This window comes from Toxotes jaculatrix, chromosome 11 (assembly GCF_017976425.1).
Source record: "Toxotes jaculatrix isolate fToxJac2 chromosome 11, fToxJac2.pri, whole genome shotgun sequence".
Classification (NCBI taxonomy): Eukaryota; Metazoa; Chordata; class Actinopteri; family Toxotidae; genus Toxotes; species Toxotes jaculatrix.
This window is the reverse complement of record NC_054404.1, coordinates 3,837,970-3,858,466: the sequence shown is the minus strand read 5'-3', so window position 1 is coordinate 3,858,466 and position 20,497 is coordinate 3,837,970. Positions and strand designations below refer to the sequence as shown.

The 20,497-nt window shown below is 40.1% G+C and overlaps 1 protein-coding gene across 3 annotated transcripts in view; it reads right to left on the bottom strand.

Annotated features, from left to right (window-relative positions):
* Window positions 1-2,365: 2,365 nt before the first annotated feature.
* The window catches only part of cdh5 (cadherin 5), a 30,696-nt gene continuing 12,564 nt past the window's right edge, over window positions 2,366-20,497 (bottom strand). The window contains exons 7-16 of one of the 3 annotated variants that reach the window (XR_005894855.1): window positions 19,667-19,771; window positions 18,978-19,120; window positions 18,754-18,887; window positions 17,477-17,586; window positions 17,175-17,277; window positions 12,597-12,727; window positions 12,236-12,350; window positions 8,776-8,908; window positions 4,752-7,025; window positions 2,366-4,363 (exon numbers count right to left, since the gene is read on the bottom strand). Coding sequence is in view for 1 of the 3 variants with exons in the window: in XM_041049164.1 (XP_040905098.1) it covers window positions 6,650-7,025; window positions 8,776-8,908; window positions 12,236-12,350; window positions 12,597-12,727; window positions 17,175-17,277; window positions 17,477-17,586; window positions 18,754-18,887; window positions 18,978-19,120; window positions 19,667-19,771 (1,350 nt within the window). In the remaining 2 variants the exon portion in view is untranslated. Of the gene's footprint in view, window positions 7,026-8,775; window positions 8,909-12,235; window positions 12,351-12,596; window positions 12,728-17,174; window positions 17,278-17,476; window positions 17,587-18,753; window positions 18,888-18,977; window positions 19,121-19,666; window positions 19,772-20,497 lie in introns of all 3 variants that reach the window. The other 2 variants (XR_005894854.1, XM_041049164.1) reach the window with 2 other exon arrangements.

The window sequence follows — 20,497 nt, the reverse complement described above, 5'->3', positions numbered from 1 at the left end:
AATTATGTTCAGACCAGGTAGCGAGGCAACGAATGAGAATATCCCGATTAAAAAAATACCCCCTAGAAACCTGCACACATCAAATACCTTCACATGAAACCATGTGATGTGTGTGTGTGTGATACAGGAAATATCTGTTGTTGCCATGTACACACAGGTAGCTGTGCCACTCTCTCACATTCATGTGTGCTGCGTTTCATGCCAGCAGAAACAAGTATAACTGTTTGTGACAAGACGCAGAGTATTCTCTAACTGGATTACATGCTGTAGTCATGTAAACAGCTACCCATATCAACTCCTTTTTGCGTGTAAACACATACTGCAGCCCACTTCAAAATTCAGACTTTCTTTGATCAGGCTTCAAAGGATTATCCATTCGCAGTCTCCATGTAATTGTATTCAAGGATAAAGCACGCCTCGGTTTAATAGTCTGGTTTTGTAGTTTGACCGTAACACAATGTTTAGTAAGTTGCCGCCAGCCGGTCCGGTCCCATCCTCGCCACAAGTAGACCAAAGTTGAGCCGAGGCTGTGGGAGGGGTAGAGTTTGCCTTTCTCCTCTCTCGTTCTTCATCAGTCTCTCCTTCCTTTAGACATCTGTCACATCTTCCAGCTATCCTCCTCACCTGAATAACTGATGACAGAGTGAATTCAGTGGCTGTGCAGCTCACAAGACGCGGTGAAAGCTTTTTAAAAGCACCCTCATTCCTTATTAGGTGGCATTAGAGAGTGATATCAGAGAAGATATGTGGGAAAATATCGAAGGCTGCATGATGGAAAAGAGGTTAGATGCTGAACCTCGTCACCGTGTAGTCTTTGGATATATGGATGTAAACATTGTGTTTGTTAAACGTTGTGAGTGTTTCTGACTATCACACGCGAACCATCACATACCATGTCCAATGTTCAGATCACTTTAAGCCATAGGTTTTATTTTTAAATGCTCAGCCAGGTTGGATGAATTTGATGTGACAGTCCAACTTCCTGTCTTTCATGTCCTCACCAGAAAATTTACATTTGTTAGTGACTTGATTATTAGTTAACAGTTATTAATCCAGTCCCTAAAAATAACAGTTATATTCACTGTCCCCTCTCAGTGACAAAGGCAGACGTAGGCAGCTGGACATCTTCGCGGAACAGTCATTTGCCAGATTCTAATAAAATTATTTGTTTTTTATCTATTTTAGGTGTAGTTAGAAAATGAGCTTCCTGACATCATTGTGTGTGTGTGTGTGTCTCACACACTCGCACAGTTTTACCCCTGTGATCTTTTACACTCAACCATGTCTCATATGGACACAATCATATATATGGAGGTCTGACCCCTTGGTCCACCGGCCCCCCCCTTACAATAATAAAACTGCATCAGCCTGTGGTGAATTTGCACTCGGCTTAGAACGAGAAAAACACTGGATATCACATCTGATCACATGTCAAAGATCAAGGTGTTGGAGATCAGAGCTTTCCTTACACTGCCTCACAGTGTGTAACATTTGACATGTTGGATCATTTTACACAGAGGAAGCGAGCTGATCTTCAACATATGGAATCTGATATGTATATATAAAAACACTGACTGCATAAAACTGGCTGGCAATACATAACTTTTCTTTTGTTTTTCAGAACCACGTCAACACTCACTTTATATTTATGGTTTCTTCATGAAAATCTGCTACAAATAATATACCTGACCTGACCCATTGCTGGGTGATATCAGGAAATTCCACCTTCCCCTTTTCATAGGCCTCAGGGATGATTTTATCATTAAAAACACATGAAGTCATTGTTTCTCAACTTTAAACCCAAAATGCCTAAAAATGGATTTAAACTGAAAAGGTTCATTACTCTGAAATACATGTTTTTGTATCTTTACTTTTTAAATATGCAATTTTTTTTTCATCTTCTCTTATTCACTTATTCTTCGTAGTTGTCCCCCTTAGCTTTGGAAAAACAATAATTTTCCAAGTGCCGCACAACTTCCAATAACCAATCACAACACGAGAATATTTGAGTGTTTATTCATTTTTTTTCTACAATTACAAAAATGTCAGGTAATAAAAAGTAGTTGCTATACACCATAAAAACAATATAGAAAACATCATGTTCACCGTCAAAAAATGAATTGCTGTTGTTTTTTTTTAAGAATAAAGGCACATATTGATCCTATTTACACAAGAAAAAAAAATGTATATCTATGTGGCGGCTATTTTTTATTGGTTTGACACCCATTTGTGTGTATGTACATGGTTCTAAGCACGCACACACACACAAACACACACACACACAAGTGGACACATAAACAGAAAACCACATCTCCACTCGGGCAGTCACACAGCTTCCTTTCATTTGTAGAAAATGAACTTCTTGTTATTTTTTTACGGCAACAAAAAGAGATTGTTTAATGTCTAGGCCAGAGAAAAATCACTATTAGGCACATTTTCTTTTTTTTATATGTATATACATTTCACTTGAAGTACTCTCCCTCAATAACACAGCACAGATGAAAGTACAGTTAAATCTCTTAAGGTTCTATTTTTTAAACCAGTATATTGATGCATGTGGGGTCTTTGTTTGTTAACATAAACGTGAACAACTTTTTTTTTTTTTTTTTTTTGTGCCTGAATCCCAACCTGAGAGATTTCTTTTTACTTTCTGAATCCAAAGTGATTCATCCTTTTACAGATGGGACACATGCTCTCACACAACAGTTGATGGCCAACAAATCAAAATAAATTAAAAGTATGGCACTTTTTAGGACATTAAATACCTCACCTTGACAAAATGGTATCACTGTTATTTAGTGGATTTTGGAGATAGTCCCAAAGTGGCAGCGGTGTTTGATGTATTCTATTAATGACTCTTTGAGATGAGGAAATGTATGTTGTCATTTTTTAAACAGTTTTGGAACTGAGCTTAAAAAAAAAAACATGGAAAACACTAGTGGCTGAAATTTTTGGCGAATTACCAGATCTCAGATTTTCTCGGACTCTCTCACCCTAAGTACACCCAGCACTTATTGCTTGTAGGAGAGAAGATAATGGAGCATCACTGTCTGCTACAGGATGCCAACAATTTTTTATTTTTCTATAATTAATCTATAATTACACTAATGGTGATAATACACAATTACAAAAAACGACTTTAATACTGTTTTCTTGAGAGTCACTAGTCTCAAACGACAAGATAAAATATTTCCTTCACTGTACCGTGAAGCAAAATCTTAACTCACCAGTCAAGGTGAGTCTCCATTCTTTGACTCAAGCAAAGATGGCAGCCAGAAATGGAGACATTCGTTTTTTTAAACCATTTAAAAATCTTCTGTATTCATGATTTGATTTTGGAAATGTCTTCAGCAGTAATAAGAGTTATCACAAATAAGTGCAAACCTATTAAATTTAAAAACAATGATAACATAGGAGGCATGAAGAAAGGCTTCACCAGTCTGTAATCTATATTGATTTCTGAAAAAGAATTCGTTAACTTCCTTCATAAAGATGCTAAGATATTGGGAAGTTAACACCACTAACGTTTGTGATGTGTCTCCGTGTTTCATTACGCACATCTTTGCTCTAAAGTGTTTCTGCTCGGCTGGAAAACTCATTGCTGCTCTACATTGTTCTCCTCATCTTTGTGTCTTCTTAACCTCATCCCATGTTTCTCCTTGCCTCACTCCTTTTTCCTCTCCAAGGTTATTTCCCATGCCTGGCTAACAGGAAGTGAGCACAATGTGTTGGCTCTCTCTCTCTCTCGAGATAGATAACACAGACAGGAAGGGGCGGGCACAACCCCCCAGATGGGCCGGAAGTTAAGTCCACTGTTTGGTTTAGCTGATTAGAGGACGGAGAGAGAAGGACGGTGTGGGGCAGATATAGTGAGGCAAACAAGGAGCGCAGGAGAATGGGAGACTGACTGAGAGTGAGGTGGAGGAACAGGCTGCTCTGAGTATATATGTGAACCCGACAGGAAAGTATTGAGAGGGCTTCCAGCTATTGTATCCACTGTTTATCAGATGGCATTCCAAGCAGGCCAGAATTTTAAGGAAACAAGTTCAAGTCCAAACAAACAGAATAAACAAGAGAATAAATAAACTATAATCTATTACACTGGAATAAAATGACACTTTAAAAACAATGGAAGCTGTAGCTGTGTGACCCTGTCTTCAGAGCAGAGTAGTACAGGACATAAGATTCAAATATTGTTCTGTCGACCAGACTATCTTAATGGGAATGTGCGCCATCTTCCAAACAGGCAAATTGATTTTAAAGTCGTCACTACACTTAGCGACCTTTTCCAGTTAGTAATGGTTTTCTGTGCAACTATAGAAGCCCTTTCTCTCCAGCGCCTGCATTTATACAATAAGCTAAACTGCCTTTGTTGTTTAAATGCAAGTGAGTCATTGATAAATATTTCCGGGGCGGATGCTCTAAAGCATCGCAGAAGGCCAGAGATCAAACAGTCCCTGGGAGTGGCTGCTCCTGATTACTGAAAGAGCTACTTAAAGAGCAAATAGACTGTATTTCTACTGCATTATCAGAGGGTATATGATACACCAACCAAAGGCTCCTAATGAACTGGCAACCTTATGATTTTTATCATCATTGGTGTTAGGTTAGGAATTAGGGTTAGGGTACTTGATAAATAATGGTACTCTTATATCAACTAAAACAAGTAACCCTCCAAAATTGACTTAGAAACATAAATCCTTAAACAAATCAATCCAATATAATAAATCACAAAGCTTTTATAAGCTCACCTTATTGTCAAATAGCACCAACTAGAGATAATAAATAGTTCCAAGTCAGTAAAAGGATCCAAGCTTGGCTTTTGCATGACCGTTCCACTGATTTTCACTTCAGACTCAGACTAAAAATGTTAATAAGATTGTCAGATTTTGTACCAGAGACTTTATGACCTGACAGTAGCCAAAAAGGATGAGAGGTTAAAGTTATTCAAGCCACCTCAGAGCCATCGCAGTGGCCCAACTAGCTGCTTTTGCCACTTGGTGCTTCCTGAGTTGTCTGAATGACTTTTGCTCTAGTGGGCCTCTGAGAATTGAGCTTTTATCTCAACAATAACTGTGATGATGGGTTCTGTCAAATAAAACCTGGGAACACGCTGTAATTCTGTCTGAGCAGCAGCGCTGCCATTTCCTTTCCATCTGTCTGTCCATTGTTCTGACTTTTCTCAGAGCAGAAGATAATTGGGAAAATGGACAAAATGACTCACTAAGAAAAAGAGATGGTTGGTTTCAGAAAATACAAAAGTGCAAAGCGATTTCTTTAAGGTTTACACTTTGAAAAAAAAACTGTAACAATGCTAAACATTAGGAACTTTTGAAGAACCTTATCTGAACTTTTTGTCAACTCTGTTGGTAAACTGGCCAAACAACCGATGTCATGTCAAGACTTGCTGCAAGACTACATTACGGGAAATGTCGAAGATCAGTAACTGTATGCTGTGAATAAGTGTGTATGTCACAAAATAACCTTCTGGACATCACAGACTGATGCAGACTGTGGCTTTTTCACAGCTGAACTTTCCTTAAAGATTGTCCTTTTCAGTATTTCAGATGAAGGAAACACAACTGGCATCTCGCTGTGATCAAACACATCAAACTATTTTTGAGTTAAAACGCTTGTGGCTGCTCAAAGTTTTTTACGCCAAACAATGAACCCCTCAAGCGATCGTATTTACAAATCAAATCCTCAACCTCAGATCAAAAATCAAATCATCTTGTTCTCGTCGTGTTGGTGGCCCTCTTGTCAAATATTTTTTTTAAAACTTCAAAGTTTGAAGAGATTACAGGGATGTGGAAAATAGAAAAAGTATGGCAAAATTTTCAAATCAGCAATGAGCAGCTTCGACATGAACCATTGTGCATCCCCAGTAAGACAAAAATAAACAAATTGAAACAACAAATTGAAAACTTCCATTTATGCTAGAATTATTAATCAGCTCAGTATGACGGCTAGATTGTCTTTGAATAGTAGCCAGGATACAAGACTATGCATACTTTTTTATGTGTATGTGTATATGTAGATGAATATGTGCATAGAAAGAGTCATTTTAAAAAATGGTGCTGCATTTGAGAGCCGAGACATGAATCAAATGTGGAAAACATCAACAATCTGAATGACTGAACAACATCGCTGACCAGCAGTGACCTGACAAGCCCACCAGTTATCCTTGATGAACCCTGATTGGCTAAGGCCTGCAGTGGAGTTTCACCTGTTTGGACTTTCAGGTGTTTGCAGGTACAATAAAACGCATCGTCATGATGAGGACTTGATGGAGCTTCCTGGGGTTTGATGAAGCTCTATTTACTGACTGGAAGTGAACAGACTCGCGAGGCTCAACGAACTAAAGGACTAATTGAATTACACTTGATAACAAAAGCTGGTCGACGTTACATTGGAAACAAGAGCCCTGATTCTGTTTTCAGAAGCTAGAGAAGTCTTTGAAGAACACGTTTGTTTGCCGGATCAGAGTTTCTTGTCCAGAAACAAAATGGACAACATGAAAGCATGGTCCTAGGTGTTTGTGAATGTGTGTATTTCCTGCATGCTTTTGGCAAAGTGTGTGTATTTTTATGGCTGCTTTACATGGGTGTGTGTTTTGGCATCATGTATGCTTCTTAGCAGACACTCTCCATCAGTACTGATGGTAATAGTTGGGTCCATCCACTCCGTACAGCTCAGCCAGGGTCCTGAACCTTGGCCCCCAGTCATTCAGGAAGTCGTAATCCAAGTTCGAGGCGGTGGAGGAGCTTTCCAGAGAGCTGAGGCTTCCGGCTAAAGACTCGGGTCCCTCGTAGCCATAGATGTGGAGGGTGTCATAAGGGAATCCGTCTCGGTCGTGATCTGCCTCGTCTTTCTTCACCTCAATCATCGCGGCCATGTCGCCCTTACGTGCCGTGGGTGGAGGAGGTTTCTGCACCATGGCATAGAGAGAGGGATGGGGGTGGCGGTCTGGGTGGCGAAGAAGGGAGCCATCGTGGCAGGCAGAAGTGAGTATTGAGACATCATAGCTAAAAGAGAGAGGAACACTGCATATTAATTTCCTGAGAACTGAGAACTCCTCATCTAGGAATGGGATTATGAGGCCATGAGGTGATCTCATTCAAAATTAAATAAAAATATCAATAATGTAAAAAAACAGACTTAAATTTGAAATTAAATACGACCAAAAGTACAAAAAGCACTGAAACAGAGCTGTCACAGGGAATTAAAACAAAACCTAAAATTATGAGATACAATATTTAATCCTATTTCACAACTAGACAGGGAGATTTTATTTTTCCAAAACATAAAAGTCATTAAAAAGCTCTCAATCTAGTACATATTTAATAATATGAGAACAGAAGTGTCAGTAATTTCACTTTACTTTCTGTTGCTTGTCTTGAATGCTCTATCTTTTGCAGTTTGCAGCTGTTCGCTGTTTTACCCACATCCTTTTGGAAGGATATGGTGCAATTAACATGGATAGTATATAGGATTATGTATGGTTTTGATACTATTTAAATATAGATAGATTAGACTCAGATTAGATTAAACTTTAATGATTTCTGTTGGGTAAACTGGGTCAGCAAATTGAAGGATACAGAAAAGAAGATAAATATTGCAGACAGGAAGAGTTAATGCAGTGTATGACTTTCTCTGAAGTATAAAGAGCGCAAAATTATAAAAGTAGAATATCGATACAAAGAAAGATTAACAAGCAAGGAATGAAAATGAATTTAAAAAGAATATATTCACAGTATTTAAACTTTAAATATAATATCAAGATCAGAAATGTTCATAAGGAATATTTAAACTTTACAGCTTAGATTTTAATCCAGTGTTTGTGTAGCCGAAGGACCTTCTCCCTCCCTGCCACTACATGGCACTGTGCCAGCTGTTGGCACACGGAGTTGTGCAGGTATATGCAGGTGTGCCCATAGCTCGGGTCCTCCTCCCGTTCCGCTCATCCCACATGGCGGCTGTACCTTGGCGTGGCAGAGCGTTTTGTTTGGCGTTGGCCGTGACTTCTTTCGATCGGACGCAACAGTAGTTGTTTGTGGCAGCCGTCGCGGGACTGGACTCCACGCATTCAGGTAGGGTGCACCGCTATCCCTCCTCTGATTTGCATGCGTAATGAGCGCATTTTAATGTGGTTTTTTTGTGCGTAGCGCACCTGGTTGCTGGCGCTGTGTGAGACGGATTGTGCCGCTGGATTTCTTCTGGGTCCATTTGCGTGTCCGTGTGGTAAATCGCCGTTGTCTGTCTGCCTGCCTTTGTGTGTCTGTGGCTTGGCTTCAGGTCAGCCAGTAATACGGGTGTCAGGGGTGGCTAGTTTTATGGACCTTTCCCTTTTGATTTTTCCTCCCGCCATGGTAAGCACTCGCCCTGTTTGCACTCCTAGGCCCAAGTGCTATTTTTTTGGTGGCTAACCCCTCAGTGTCTGATCTGTAGTTTTCTTTTTGATATTTCAGTTTTGTTAATTATTTGTGTTAAATGAAGTTATTGTTTCTTTTAAACCCTCCTACACTGTCTCTTGTATTGTTGTAATTTCCAGGGTTGAGATTCCCCAGGTGGCGTTGTCGCAACAGCTCTTTCCTTAAGCCTCCGCTCCCGCTACATTTGTTTTTAAGAGTTTGTGTTTTAAGATTGTGTTTCGCTGCTGTGTTCTAAATAATAAATAAAAAGGCCGGGGTCAGCTTTGATAAGCTGTCACTGAAGATAGCGATGTGAAGCTTTGCAAGTTATTACAACAGAGAGTGCTTGTTTATGTCGACGTACCCATTCGTGTCCATCTCTCCTCCTCCCTCCTCATCATATGTGACCAGCTGCTCATGGATCTCCCCACTGTTCTTCATATGGGCCAGAGCATCCTTCTGGTAGCGTTTCCTCATCACAAACAGGATCACTATGACTGAAAATTACAGGAGAGGAAAGTTAATGTGGAATAAATTCATTCTCAGATTTTGTTGAGTGTGAATCCTCATTGACAGCACTTTCATCAGCATCTGACACAAGGTAATATGATGCTGAAATCATTTACGTATTTAAGACGAAAGAGGTTTAAAAAGTGAGCATGATAGTGTTCATGGGCAGGGATTGACAGCCAATGCAGCCAATGAAAAAGCCACGGGAAAACACATAGGTTGCAGATGACAGGTCCTCAGACCTCAAGTTATATCTATGTGAGATCTGGCCTAGCAAGATTAAAGCCGTCAAAAGGCATTCTAGGAAACCACAACCTCAGGAACAAGAAGATGAAGAAAAGAAAACCATGTATTCAGGCTGTACATAAAAGATGCAAAATGTAAAATTCCCCTTGTTCCATGCCTCATCTGTTAAAGGAATTAAAATGAATCGATTAAAAATTGAAGACATCCACAGAAGAACACAAACACAGACAGATTATTTCGCCACCTTTCATGCTGGACTAACAGTGCTATGAATTTAAAAACATAAGACAAATTAGGCCTGGAAAACCAAAACAGAATAAGGATGGTGGCAGGAAACAAGTGAGGAAAGTGGAGCACTAACAAGCGGCTAGAAAACAGAGCAAGAATGGGGGAGAAAATGAGGAGCGGATGGTTTGAGGTGTCTGAGACGTTCGCCCTGAGCTTCAAAACCTCAAAACAAATCTACTCAGCCAGAGACTGAGACAACAACTCAGCACAAAGAGAGAAAGAGAGGGGAGCACAAGAAGCAGGAAGAAAGATTGAGTAAATACAGGAGAGGAAGTGGAAATGAGTATGAGAAAACAATGCGGGGGGTTGAGGAAAGAAAAGAAAAGGAAGGGAGGTTGGACCTGTGCAGCTGACAAAGAAATAAACAACTGAGAAAGAGAGAAAATGGAGTGAAGAGGGGAGGGGAAACATAGGAAAGGAAGTAAGAGTGAAGACAAGAATTTACAGGTAAGAGGAAAAGAAGAGGAAAAGGAAAGGAGAAACATATACGAAGACTGAGGGATGGAGTGGAAGAAACAGGAGAAATCTGGGATGAGGAAATCAAAAAAGAAGACAGATGAGGAGAGAAGGAGGAGACGAAGGATACATTTGACATTAGATTAGGCCTCAAGCCTCAGTCCCGATATGAACCTCTTTCTCTCTCAGCGGACGCACAGCATTAGCCATGCCTTTTAGTTGAGGGCGAGCGGGACTAATTTAAGTTTGCATGGGAAACCAACAGATTAATCTTTTACAACACATGCTCTGCAGTTTAATAAGCTCTGGAGATATCAGACTTAGAGGAATGAGAAAGAAAAAAGATGAAGCCCTTTTCTTTGTAGAAAAACGACTGAGAAAAATGTCTTTTGGTGTGTCAAACCCGACTTCTTGTGAGAAAATGCGTCTGTGAATGGGGAGCACGGTAAATTGCTTTGGGCCCTGGCAGATAATGACAAGTGCATTAAATAGTTAATCTGGCCTGTGTTGGGGGTGTTTGATAAAGAGAAAGAGAGACAGAAAAGGGAAGAGAGGGAGGCAGAGAGAGAGAGAGAGACCCAGAGGGAAAGAAAAAGAGGAAGAGAGAGATGAAGGAAGAAAAACTGAGGGGAAAAGGCGTGATAGTGAGGGAGTGTATTAATAGTTAATAGGTTGAGTGTTTGGTGGTGTTTGATAAGCAGACGGCACCTAAAGAGCTGATAAACTCTCCTCATTACCACTCCTATTCTTCTGCTGCTTTTCCCACAATTCTCCTCTTCGGCGTCTCTCTTCTTTAACCTCCTTCTGTCTCACTCTGTCACTCAATCCACCTCAGTTCTCTCTGTCTCGCTCGCCTCTCGTCTGTCTGCCTGTTTCACCCCTCTCCATCTCTCATATCTCAGTCTAGATATAAGTTTTTTCCATCTGTCACTCCGCCTCTGTCCCTCTTTATCTTTAAGTTCTTCTTCTCTTTCCCTTTCTTCCTCAGCACTTCTCATCCCAGATCCCTCTTGTTTAGCCAACTATCTCTAGCGTGCCACTCATCCAACATGACAAGTGTCTCTTTTTTCTCCAGAAAAAAAAAAGAGCAGGGGGCGAAGGTATCAAAGAGAATATTGAGCTCACAACCGCAGGCATTATTTCCACATCCGCCGCTGCATTATTCATAAAACCAACAACACCAAGAGGGGAAAAGTTCCCCACAAAACCAAAGTCTTATTTATCGCAAAGCAAGGGCAAGTGAATCTGTGCATGTGCCCCCGATCACTCAGCGCTGGCTCTTTGCATCTATCATTGATGCCGTCTTCATGAATTCCTCTCCGAGCATTAAAACTCTGTGGGTTTAAGAAAGTCTTTTGCACCTGTTTGTTAACTGACTGTAAGACAACCAAGTAAAAATCAGTTCATCAGTCTGTTTTTCAGCTCTATGAAACCGATTCAAACCCGATAAACCCGATAAACCCTAAACAAACCCTGAGCCACACAGGAAGTGATGCAGTTTATTTTTCCCACTTGTTTGGACTTTACTTGTGTTTGATTGTGGTTCAGATTCGTTTACTGCCAACAGATTTCCTTCTTCTTACCACAAAAAATAATCAGTTGAACAACAGCAGATTATGTTTTAAAAACACTTCTAGCAGGGAACTTAAAACCAAACTGAAAAATGTTATTTCACTGCGCACGTGTCACCTGTGACCACAACCAGGTATAAAAAGATCCACTTGCAGTAAATCCAGGTATCCTTGTAAGAAAACTGCAGTTTAGCCATTTAACACTGCCTGCATACAGCCTAGAGCTGCCAGCCACAAGCAGAGATGAGGAGCAGGTTACAGAGGTCCATTTCTTTCAAGCCACCTTTTTTTTTTTCTTTTTTTTTTTTTAAATCTCCAGACTTGTAGTCTTCAGCCTCAAACGATGCTGACTTAAGTGACATTACTTCAGGCCAATTTATCAGACTTTGCACAGCTCCCTCTGGAATCACAAAAGGCTTTCTAAATTTTTTTTTTCACATGTACAGCGGTGCTCTCAAACACCTGTGAACGCTCTGATGTATAAAATCGGAATTTCCCTTTAAGGTGCTCTTGAAGATGAAAAACCGAAAATAAAAGTTCTTCAGGCACTCTTAGGAAGAGCACGACAAAAAAAAAAAAAAAAAAAAGATTATCACCACCCTACTAAAAACCCTGCAGGTGATATCGGAGAAGTGCTGTGCAGCCATGAACATTTCCACCAAAAATGGAGACTTTGAAAGAAGCAAAGAAAAACGGGGAAAAAATCAAGAGGGGGGAGAAAAGAAAGAAAGAAAAAATTCAACTTGAACCTACCCAGTATGGTCAGTATGCAGAGCAGAATGGCTATCAGGGCATGGACACTCACTGACATCCTCCGAGCACTAGCTTTGCACTGCGTAGGAACCCGTTTGGCATCACAGCGACATAACTACATTGGGTAGTACGAACAATCAATCAGTCAGTACATTAGTGAAATTAGCTGAATAATCAAACAGTGTTCATTCACAGCATGTCCACTTTAACAATGAACAATGTTCTGAGTTTGAATAAGAAAATTATTTGAAATGAATTTAACAATTCATCTGTGAAATTATTTTTAATTTTTCTGTGCTGAAATAATCTCAAGCAGTTTAGTGCGTCACTCACACGACAAAACACACACACACACACAGACCTTGACTGCCAGCAGGGTAACTTGAGTCTGGAGGGGTTGTCCTCCGTCACTAATGCGCACGTCTATACTGTAATCCTTGGGGTCATCCAGGCTGAACGGGCCCTGTTTCAACACGACGTCTGCTGTGTTATCTGTACAGGGAAGCATATAAATACCCACAGTCAGTATACAACATATTACAGCCACCTTTGCCGCACCATTTTACCTCTTCTTCCTGCAAAATCCATGTCTAATTTGTCTGACTCATCACCTTGTTTTGCTGAAGTGTATCTAATGTTCACCTGCTCAGTCTATGGAGTGTACAGAGTCTATTTATACAGCACTGTGCTCCACAGATGAAACAAGATGTGAGATGTGATAGCAAAAAGAGAGATGTTACATAAAAGCAGCCAGATAATTTGTGATTATCTGTTATTTGTGCATTTAGGATTTGAGTCATTTAGGATTATAGATAATGGCAGCACCTTAAAAAAACCTGCACCAGTGGGTCAAAAACAGACTGTCAACGTAAAGAGAACAGAAACATGTTGAGCAGAACAGAGCAGTGTCTCCTCTGCAGACCTGAGCAACAATGCAGTCATTTGTCAAATCCCTTTCCTGCTGAGGTGATGGGCCGAGCCTTTCTCCACAATATCCCACCGCTTGTGGAATTATGGGGAACACAATGGCAGGAAATACCCCTCTGAACACTCAAACATACTTAGACACAGTGTGAAACTCTCAGACAAAGAAACATACAGTAAAGCTCTGGTTTCAAGGCGAGTTTAAATAAAACAAAACCTTGTACACAGATGATGTTGCCTTTATGCGCTTTTCGTGAAACTTGTTTCACATTCTTTAAAGTGAACTCCGATTCTACCACTCACAGGTCTCACCGTGATCATTAGTGGTAACACCGACATACTGAATGAACATGCAGCTTCATTGTGACCTGAACAAAAGACAGAACATTTCTTACTCCGCTTTATTCGGATGAGCTTTGTATATGAAGGATTATGCCGTTATCTTCCTTTGTTGTGCATGGTAAGATAAAACGAGATATTTTCTTGTAATTTGGGTAAAGAAAACTCCTGACCTAACATACTTTGTGGGAAATTATTATATTTACTGCATGACTTCTATTTATTCAAGAAGCGATTAATGTGTTTTATTTAAACAGTGACCTTCACACATCTACGTTTGCTGGCTCTAAGAGTGGGAAATATTAACTTTGTGCAACAGATGTGTAACAAACTTCCTCCAGACACAGAGTTTCACTGTTATTTGTGATAAACTATGGGGTGACTGGGAGCTTTGTCTCGATGCATCAGTAAAGGCCTTGAGCCTGATGGTATTATGAGAGCGCTACTTTCATGACTGAGCTGCTGTAAACACTCAGTTACAATAAGTCAAGATTCTCCTGAAAAACAGGCCCTTTTACGTTAATCCACTGCAGACTGCCGCTACTGTCTACTCCTCAAGGACAAGGCAGAACTGATAACTCAGGAGTGGCTGTTGATACATGTCAACACATGTATGCGTTAACTTGATTGCATTAAATGTTCTGGGGACAAAGAAATTCTGCGTCTTGGTGTTTGCAGCACGTTTTTCACCTGTCTGCTACGCTGGCTTCCAGCATGAATTTCCACAACACGCGCAACTAAGGTTTAAACAACGACCTCCATGGAATCAAGTTTCTCAGTATTGTCTACAAGACAACATGTAGTCACTGAAGGTGTGTGAGTGGGAGGACATGGGTACAGATGAAGCCTTAACAGACTGAATAAAAGATGAAAACAGCTTCTGTCCTCCCTTCATCTCATCCCTCTTCTCTGTCTTGTCTCCTGCTCCTTCTTTGTTTGAATTCTTCTCTTTTCTGTCTCTCTGGATTCCTGTATTTGTCTCACTGTCCTTTCTATATTTCTTTTGTTCTCTCCATCTCCCGCCTCCCACTTCTCATTAGCCCTTTTCTCTCTTCATCTTGTTGTTTTTCATTCCTCCTCCTCCTCCTCCTCCTCTTCCTCCTCCTCTCTTGTCTGGCTGGTATTAATTCTGTGAGCTTCGTGTAGCCGCCTGGTCCGAACACCAAGTCCTGTCACTTCACTGTGAAAGCTACACTGACTGTTGGTGTGTACATGTGTCTTCGTGTGTGTGTCTTTGTGTCTTTTTAGATCACATAATGAAAGCAGGGTGGTTGTTTTTTTGCAAGTTTTAAGGAGCTGGTAGTCGATAAATATTTTAAGAGCCTTCACTTTGCAGCTCTTGTAGCCTGAGTGTGTGTGTGTGTGTAAGCAGTGTGTGTGTGTGTGTGTGTGTGTAAGCAGTGTGTGAGTTAAGCGGTGTGAGGTGCTGTCAGATGATTTTTTTTGGAGGCCACGGCCCTGAGCCACAGGGGAGAACAGAGGTTCACACTGACAACCAGCACTTATCAAGCAACTATCAGCCCTCCTCTCATCTTCTCCTCTCATCTATTCATTTCTCTCCTATCTTCCTCTTCTCTCTTATTCCCTCTTTCTTTTTAACATTTCATTAAAACATTTCTTTTATCATGTCCTCATCTCATCTCCCCCTCTTTGCACTACCACTGTCCTTGTTTCCACTTGAATTCCTTGTCCTTCTGTCCCTTTTCTCTCCTCCTCTCATTTCTTCTTTTGTCTTTTCTCTTTGTTTTGTCATCCTTCTCCCCCCTCACCTTCTATCCTTGTCCTTCTTTCACCTGTTCATCCATCTTCTGTTCATATTTTAGTTTCCTTTTGATTTTCTTACCTTTTCTTCTTCTTTACTATATTCTATTCTTCATTCTTCTCCAGTCTTCTTTCATTCCTATTTTCTCGATTTTTTTTTTCTCTTTCCCTACCTGTTTTTTATGCTCTTATTTATCCCTCCTTATTATTCTCTCTCCTTTATGTTTGCTCCCTCTCCTCGTTTCAACATGGTCTCACTTTAATATAACCCGTCCCCTTAGTCTTGATCTCTTCCTCTCACCTCCTTTCATCTTTTCTTCCACCTCTGCCTCATCTGTCTTTCCTTTTGCTCTCCTCCATCTCCCCATTCCTGTTCTCCATCAGCTCAACACGTCAGCCCCTCCAGGCACCGGCAGAGAGGAAATAGACGAGGCAGGTTCATGCCTTTTTCCTTCTGTTTATCTTCCTTTCAGTATGTTTCAAATTTCACTTAAATTAAACAGTAACACTTCACCTAAATCTTTCATCTGACTACCTAAGGCTTTCATCTATTCAGACTTTTAATATTTGACTAGAACAGTTGGTAACACTTGTCCTCGGGCTTTCATGTATTATAGGGGTATGTGATGATCAAAAATGATGAAAACTGTTTTACTTGTGCCACTTTGTGTCCTAAGCTGAATAACCCAAATAAGTGCTGGAAATCTGACGTAACAGAGCACCAACCTGTGCCTAAATATCAACGTCTGGATCAAAGAAAATGTCTCTGTAGAGTTTCAGACCGTCTTCTATGTCACAGTCTGTTTATCTGAGCTGACATTTTTCAACTTGTACTTTCATATCTACACATTTTTAATCCTAAATGGCACCAGATCTGCTGAATGTAGATGCTGCTTTGAATTTAGAATACTCTTTTGGCAGCAGGAAGTTCTCTTTTTATGTTGGGCATGATGGAGCTTGCACCAGGTAGTGATTGTGGCACAGAGTAGAATAAAAGTGATGTCGGTTTAAAATATTATATATAACTACATCAGGTGGTGCAGCTAAAGATCCCTCAGCATTCTTTTAAATCCACACCACGGTATATAAATGAGGCAAATGTGAAAAACTGTTTTTGTAGTCACGATGACAGCTTATCACTGCTTTAAAATTTGACAAAGACATTCAGGTAACCTGAATGACCACGATGAAATCTAACCACTTTGGTAATCCCTTAACTAGCAAACGTTAGCATGCTAGCATGTTAGCATGCTAACGGGAGTCACTCTTGCCTGCATTCAAAACTTGAGAGCCCTGTTAGTATTGACATCAAAGCACCGCTGTGCCTGAGTATATTCTCACAGGGCTGCTAACATGAATGTAGACAATGTACAATGGTCATATGGAAAATGTTTTTGGAGAAAATAATAGCAGAAAACCATTAGAACAATATACACTTAATCAGAATCTAATTTATTAAGCGTGTACTCTTCTGCGTGTGTATGTCTGTCGTTGTATGTTCCTCTCTGGACAGTTTTCCGTGATTTTGTTGTAAAAAAAAGTGCCCCCACCAGCATTGTGTGCGACATGTTTCTTCAGCATCCTTAGCTGGGATGAGTTCAGAATACATAGTCATCTGCAAGTGCACCGAGCCACTTGCTCTCATTACTTTCAATATTTGCTGTTGTGCATTCCAGACAGCACTTATGGTCCCAGACAGGCTCACTAAATCCCCCGTCTGGCTTGGAGAACCAAAGCATGCTTTGAGAACTTAAAATAATTTCAAATTTCAGCAACAAAGCACTGTGCTTCAAATGGAGTTTCAGTTGTTGCGTAGCAACAAGTGCCGAGGCCAGTGCTTTGCCTTCGAGCACCATTTAGAGCAACAGGCAAGAAAAGAAAGGTAAATATATCTTGGAGCACAAAAAAGACTTACTGCCATAGTCTATGATGGAGAAGTTGGAACTCTCACTGGCCAGGCTGAAAGTGAAGGAAGCCGGCAGTTCGTCTTCATCTGTGGCTCTCAAAGTTCCTATCACCTGTGGAAAGACAAAAAATAAATAAACAAATAAAATTAATCCATTCTTGGCACAAACATATATATATTAGAGAAACATATATATGACACACACATTGTTGATATCTTATTTGAATGCATCTGAAATGAAGTCAGGCTTTGTTGCAATATAAGATAAATCTGTTCCTCACACATTTAACTTCTAAGCAGGTTTTTCTTACCGTATTAGTCATGTCGTTCTCACAGATGAAGATCTCATCCACAGCCAATTCAGGCTTGTGGTCATTAATGTCCTGAACTATAATGTTAACTTTTACAAATGACTCCAAACCTACAGGGAAGACACAAAAGCACATGATTAACTGCAGTGGACTGTTACGATGGATGTTTCTTGCGGGGGCTAATTTCGGACATTTGTACTGTAGCACTGAATTGGCTGACAACAGAAATAGTAGAAACGCACAAGATGTTTTCAATGAGCTGCCTGCAGGAAACGTCAGAGAAAATAACTGCTGGAGGGTAAAATAAATGTAACTCTTAAGACACAGTGTAATCTTATTTAATGCATTTCTGATTCTCAGTATGAAAGGAAAGCAAATCCTCCTGCTACGGCATCAAGAGGACAAAGTATTCCTCATCATTTTCTTATGCCAGTTGCTCAATTGTAAGACTTTGCCTTGTTCATTGAAAATATTCAAAATCCTCATTTTTTTATTTCCACTTGTGCTTTATGTGGCTCACTTCACACAGTTTGTTTGTCCTCCACCTTCATGGTCAGATCTGACAGTGATTAGCCATGATAACGATCAGGTGTGAGTGTAGGTGCATTGATGGAAGTGATTAAGGTCAACTGACTGAAACACTTTCTATTTCTGAGCTGTTTGTTGGCCAGTTTTTGGGTTTTTTTTTGTCACATTAAAGCAGCTTTTACGTTTATTTTGCATCACTGATGTTCCTTTTGAATATTCATCTTTTGATAAATATGTGGCTTTCTTTCCTGTCTCTCTTACTGAGATTTTGAAACTATCTTTAGTACAGTACATGTACTGTATATGGAGGACCTTGTCAAGCTCAGGGGACCATTGTGTTCCTTAAACATCGTGACAAGTCACTAAAATAGATCTTTGGATTTCATTCATTGCTGGTCTAAAAATATAGAGTTTGGTTTGGAAGCTGAAAGTGAACAAAGAGACTCTGTAATGTGATTTTCCTGCTTACTCTCTCTTCGCTGCGTGGGTCGCCCAGGTGTTTTGGCAATGTGTTAAATCTATAAAAAATCCCTCTTAATGTGTTACAGTCCCATCCCTCAGTAAATTCAGAAAAGTTGCTCAGTGAATAACAAAAGAACACACTGTCTTTTTGGCTTTTGTAACTCCCTCCTCGTATGCAGATTACTGTTTTTAGAGAAAACACATGGTTCTCATTTTTTATGTGAGCATCTTTTGTTTAAAGGAAACAGGATTAATAAACCCATGCAATTCGTGCATGCATGACGTACCGCTTGGCTCCTCCTGTGCCTTAACGTGAAACATGTGTGTGGCCTCCAGCTCTCTGTCCAGATTCCTCAGGGTGGACAGCTGACCCGTGAACACGTTGACACTGATAGGACAGTTTTTTTCTAAGATGGAGTACCTAAACAGAGAGAGCAAGGAATCAGTGTGAGCCACTGTGCAGAATTACAAACAACATTAGTTATTTTGGGGAGTTTGCACAGCATGGTACCTTATGCTTTTGCCGGCTCTGTCGGGATCCCTGGCTGTGACTGTTCCTATGTTGTTCACACTACGTTCTTCCACCACATTGAAGGTGTAGTTGGGCTGGGAGAAGACAGGGGGCTCGTCTACATCTAACACCTGGATGTATACCTGTCAATTTCAAATCATAACATAACAGTTGAAAGGCAGCTTTGACTTGTAATTTGTGCACATTTGGTCAGCATTAAAGATTTAAATAGACCACAGTTGTAGTCCATTTAAACTTTTGTTTTGTTTTTTTCTACAATGTCGTGCTTCAGGCTCATTCTAGCACTGATTTTAACTGTTAGATCTGATGATTGAGCAACTCCATGGTTGGGAGCTGGGACTCTTCAGGGGTTCTTAAAAATGTACAGTGTTTACAGAGAGAAAATTACCAATTTACCAGTTTTCCGTGTCTAAATCAGCTACTTTTGAGTAATGCTTACCGTTTATCAACAAGTCTTGTTAAGTTCACTAATTCCTGACCCCTAAGGCAGACAATGCTGTATATTTCTGCCCTCAAAATCAGCTGAATTCACATTGATTTTGCATGTTCCTGTGGTGCAGTACTTCCCATTCTTTCTCATTTTTTAAAATATGAAGTTAATGAAAAGCAGGGCGATGACATCCCTGGAGGAAGGGTTAAAGACGACTGATGCCCTGTATGAGATGTACCTGAGCTGTGGTGATAGCACTGTTCATGTTGTCCGCAGGAAAATGCAGGTTTTCCCGCACTTGGACAGTGAAAGTGTAGTCCCTCTTTGTCTCGTAGTCCAAAGCCTAGAGAAAGAGGAAAGAGTCCAAAACAAGACATAAATCAGTACTGATTAAATCAGGATTCGATTTAAAATTCATTAAAATTGATAAACAACCAGTTATGAGCTGTTCTCATCTTTGCATTGGGTAAATTTACATGCACAAATAATTATAACTGGTTAAGAAAGGTTACAATATTTCTGAGATGTTTCATAGTTTCTCAAAGAGCCTTAAACTCAATTACATAACTGACCCGTAAAGCTAATTTCTGCCTCTCATTAACATGCACCTCATATTCATACTGTCTAAGTCTAATGCAGCCGGGCTATATTTATACCACTTATTTAAAATGTTGCTTAAGCACACGCTGAAATCTTAAATTTCTCTGTTCTAGTAACAAAATGCAGCACTCAGCATAACCTTCCATCATTAAAACATTTATTTTAGGCCTAACTTTAATGCCTCACAAAAAAATATTTGATGTCACTTATTTTCCATAGATGAAAATAATATTTTCCATATTTAGACTGATCCTCGAGACTGTATGTTTCCACATATCCTACTCCTCTTTATGGATTAGGAACGCATTGCATTTGCACTCTCTTATCATCGTCTGCAGTGCATTTACACCTGCGTCTGCTCACTCGGGACAGGTGTTGAAGCCAGGTGTAAAAAGGCTCTAAATGTCAAAACTCAGCTAAAACAACCTGGTTAAGCTCCAAGCTCTAAGAGACAATTTTTCCTCTGTGT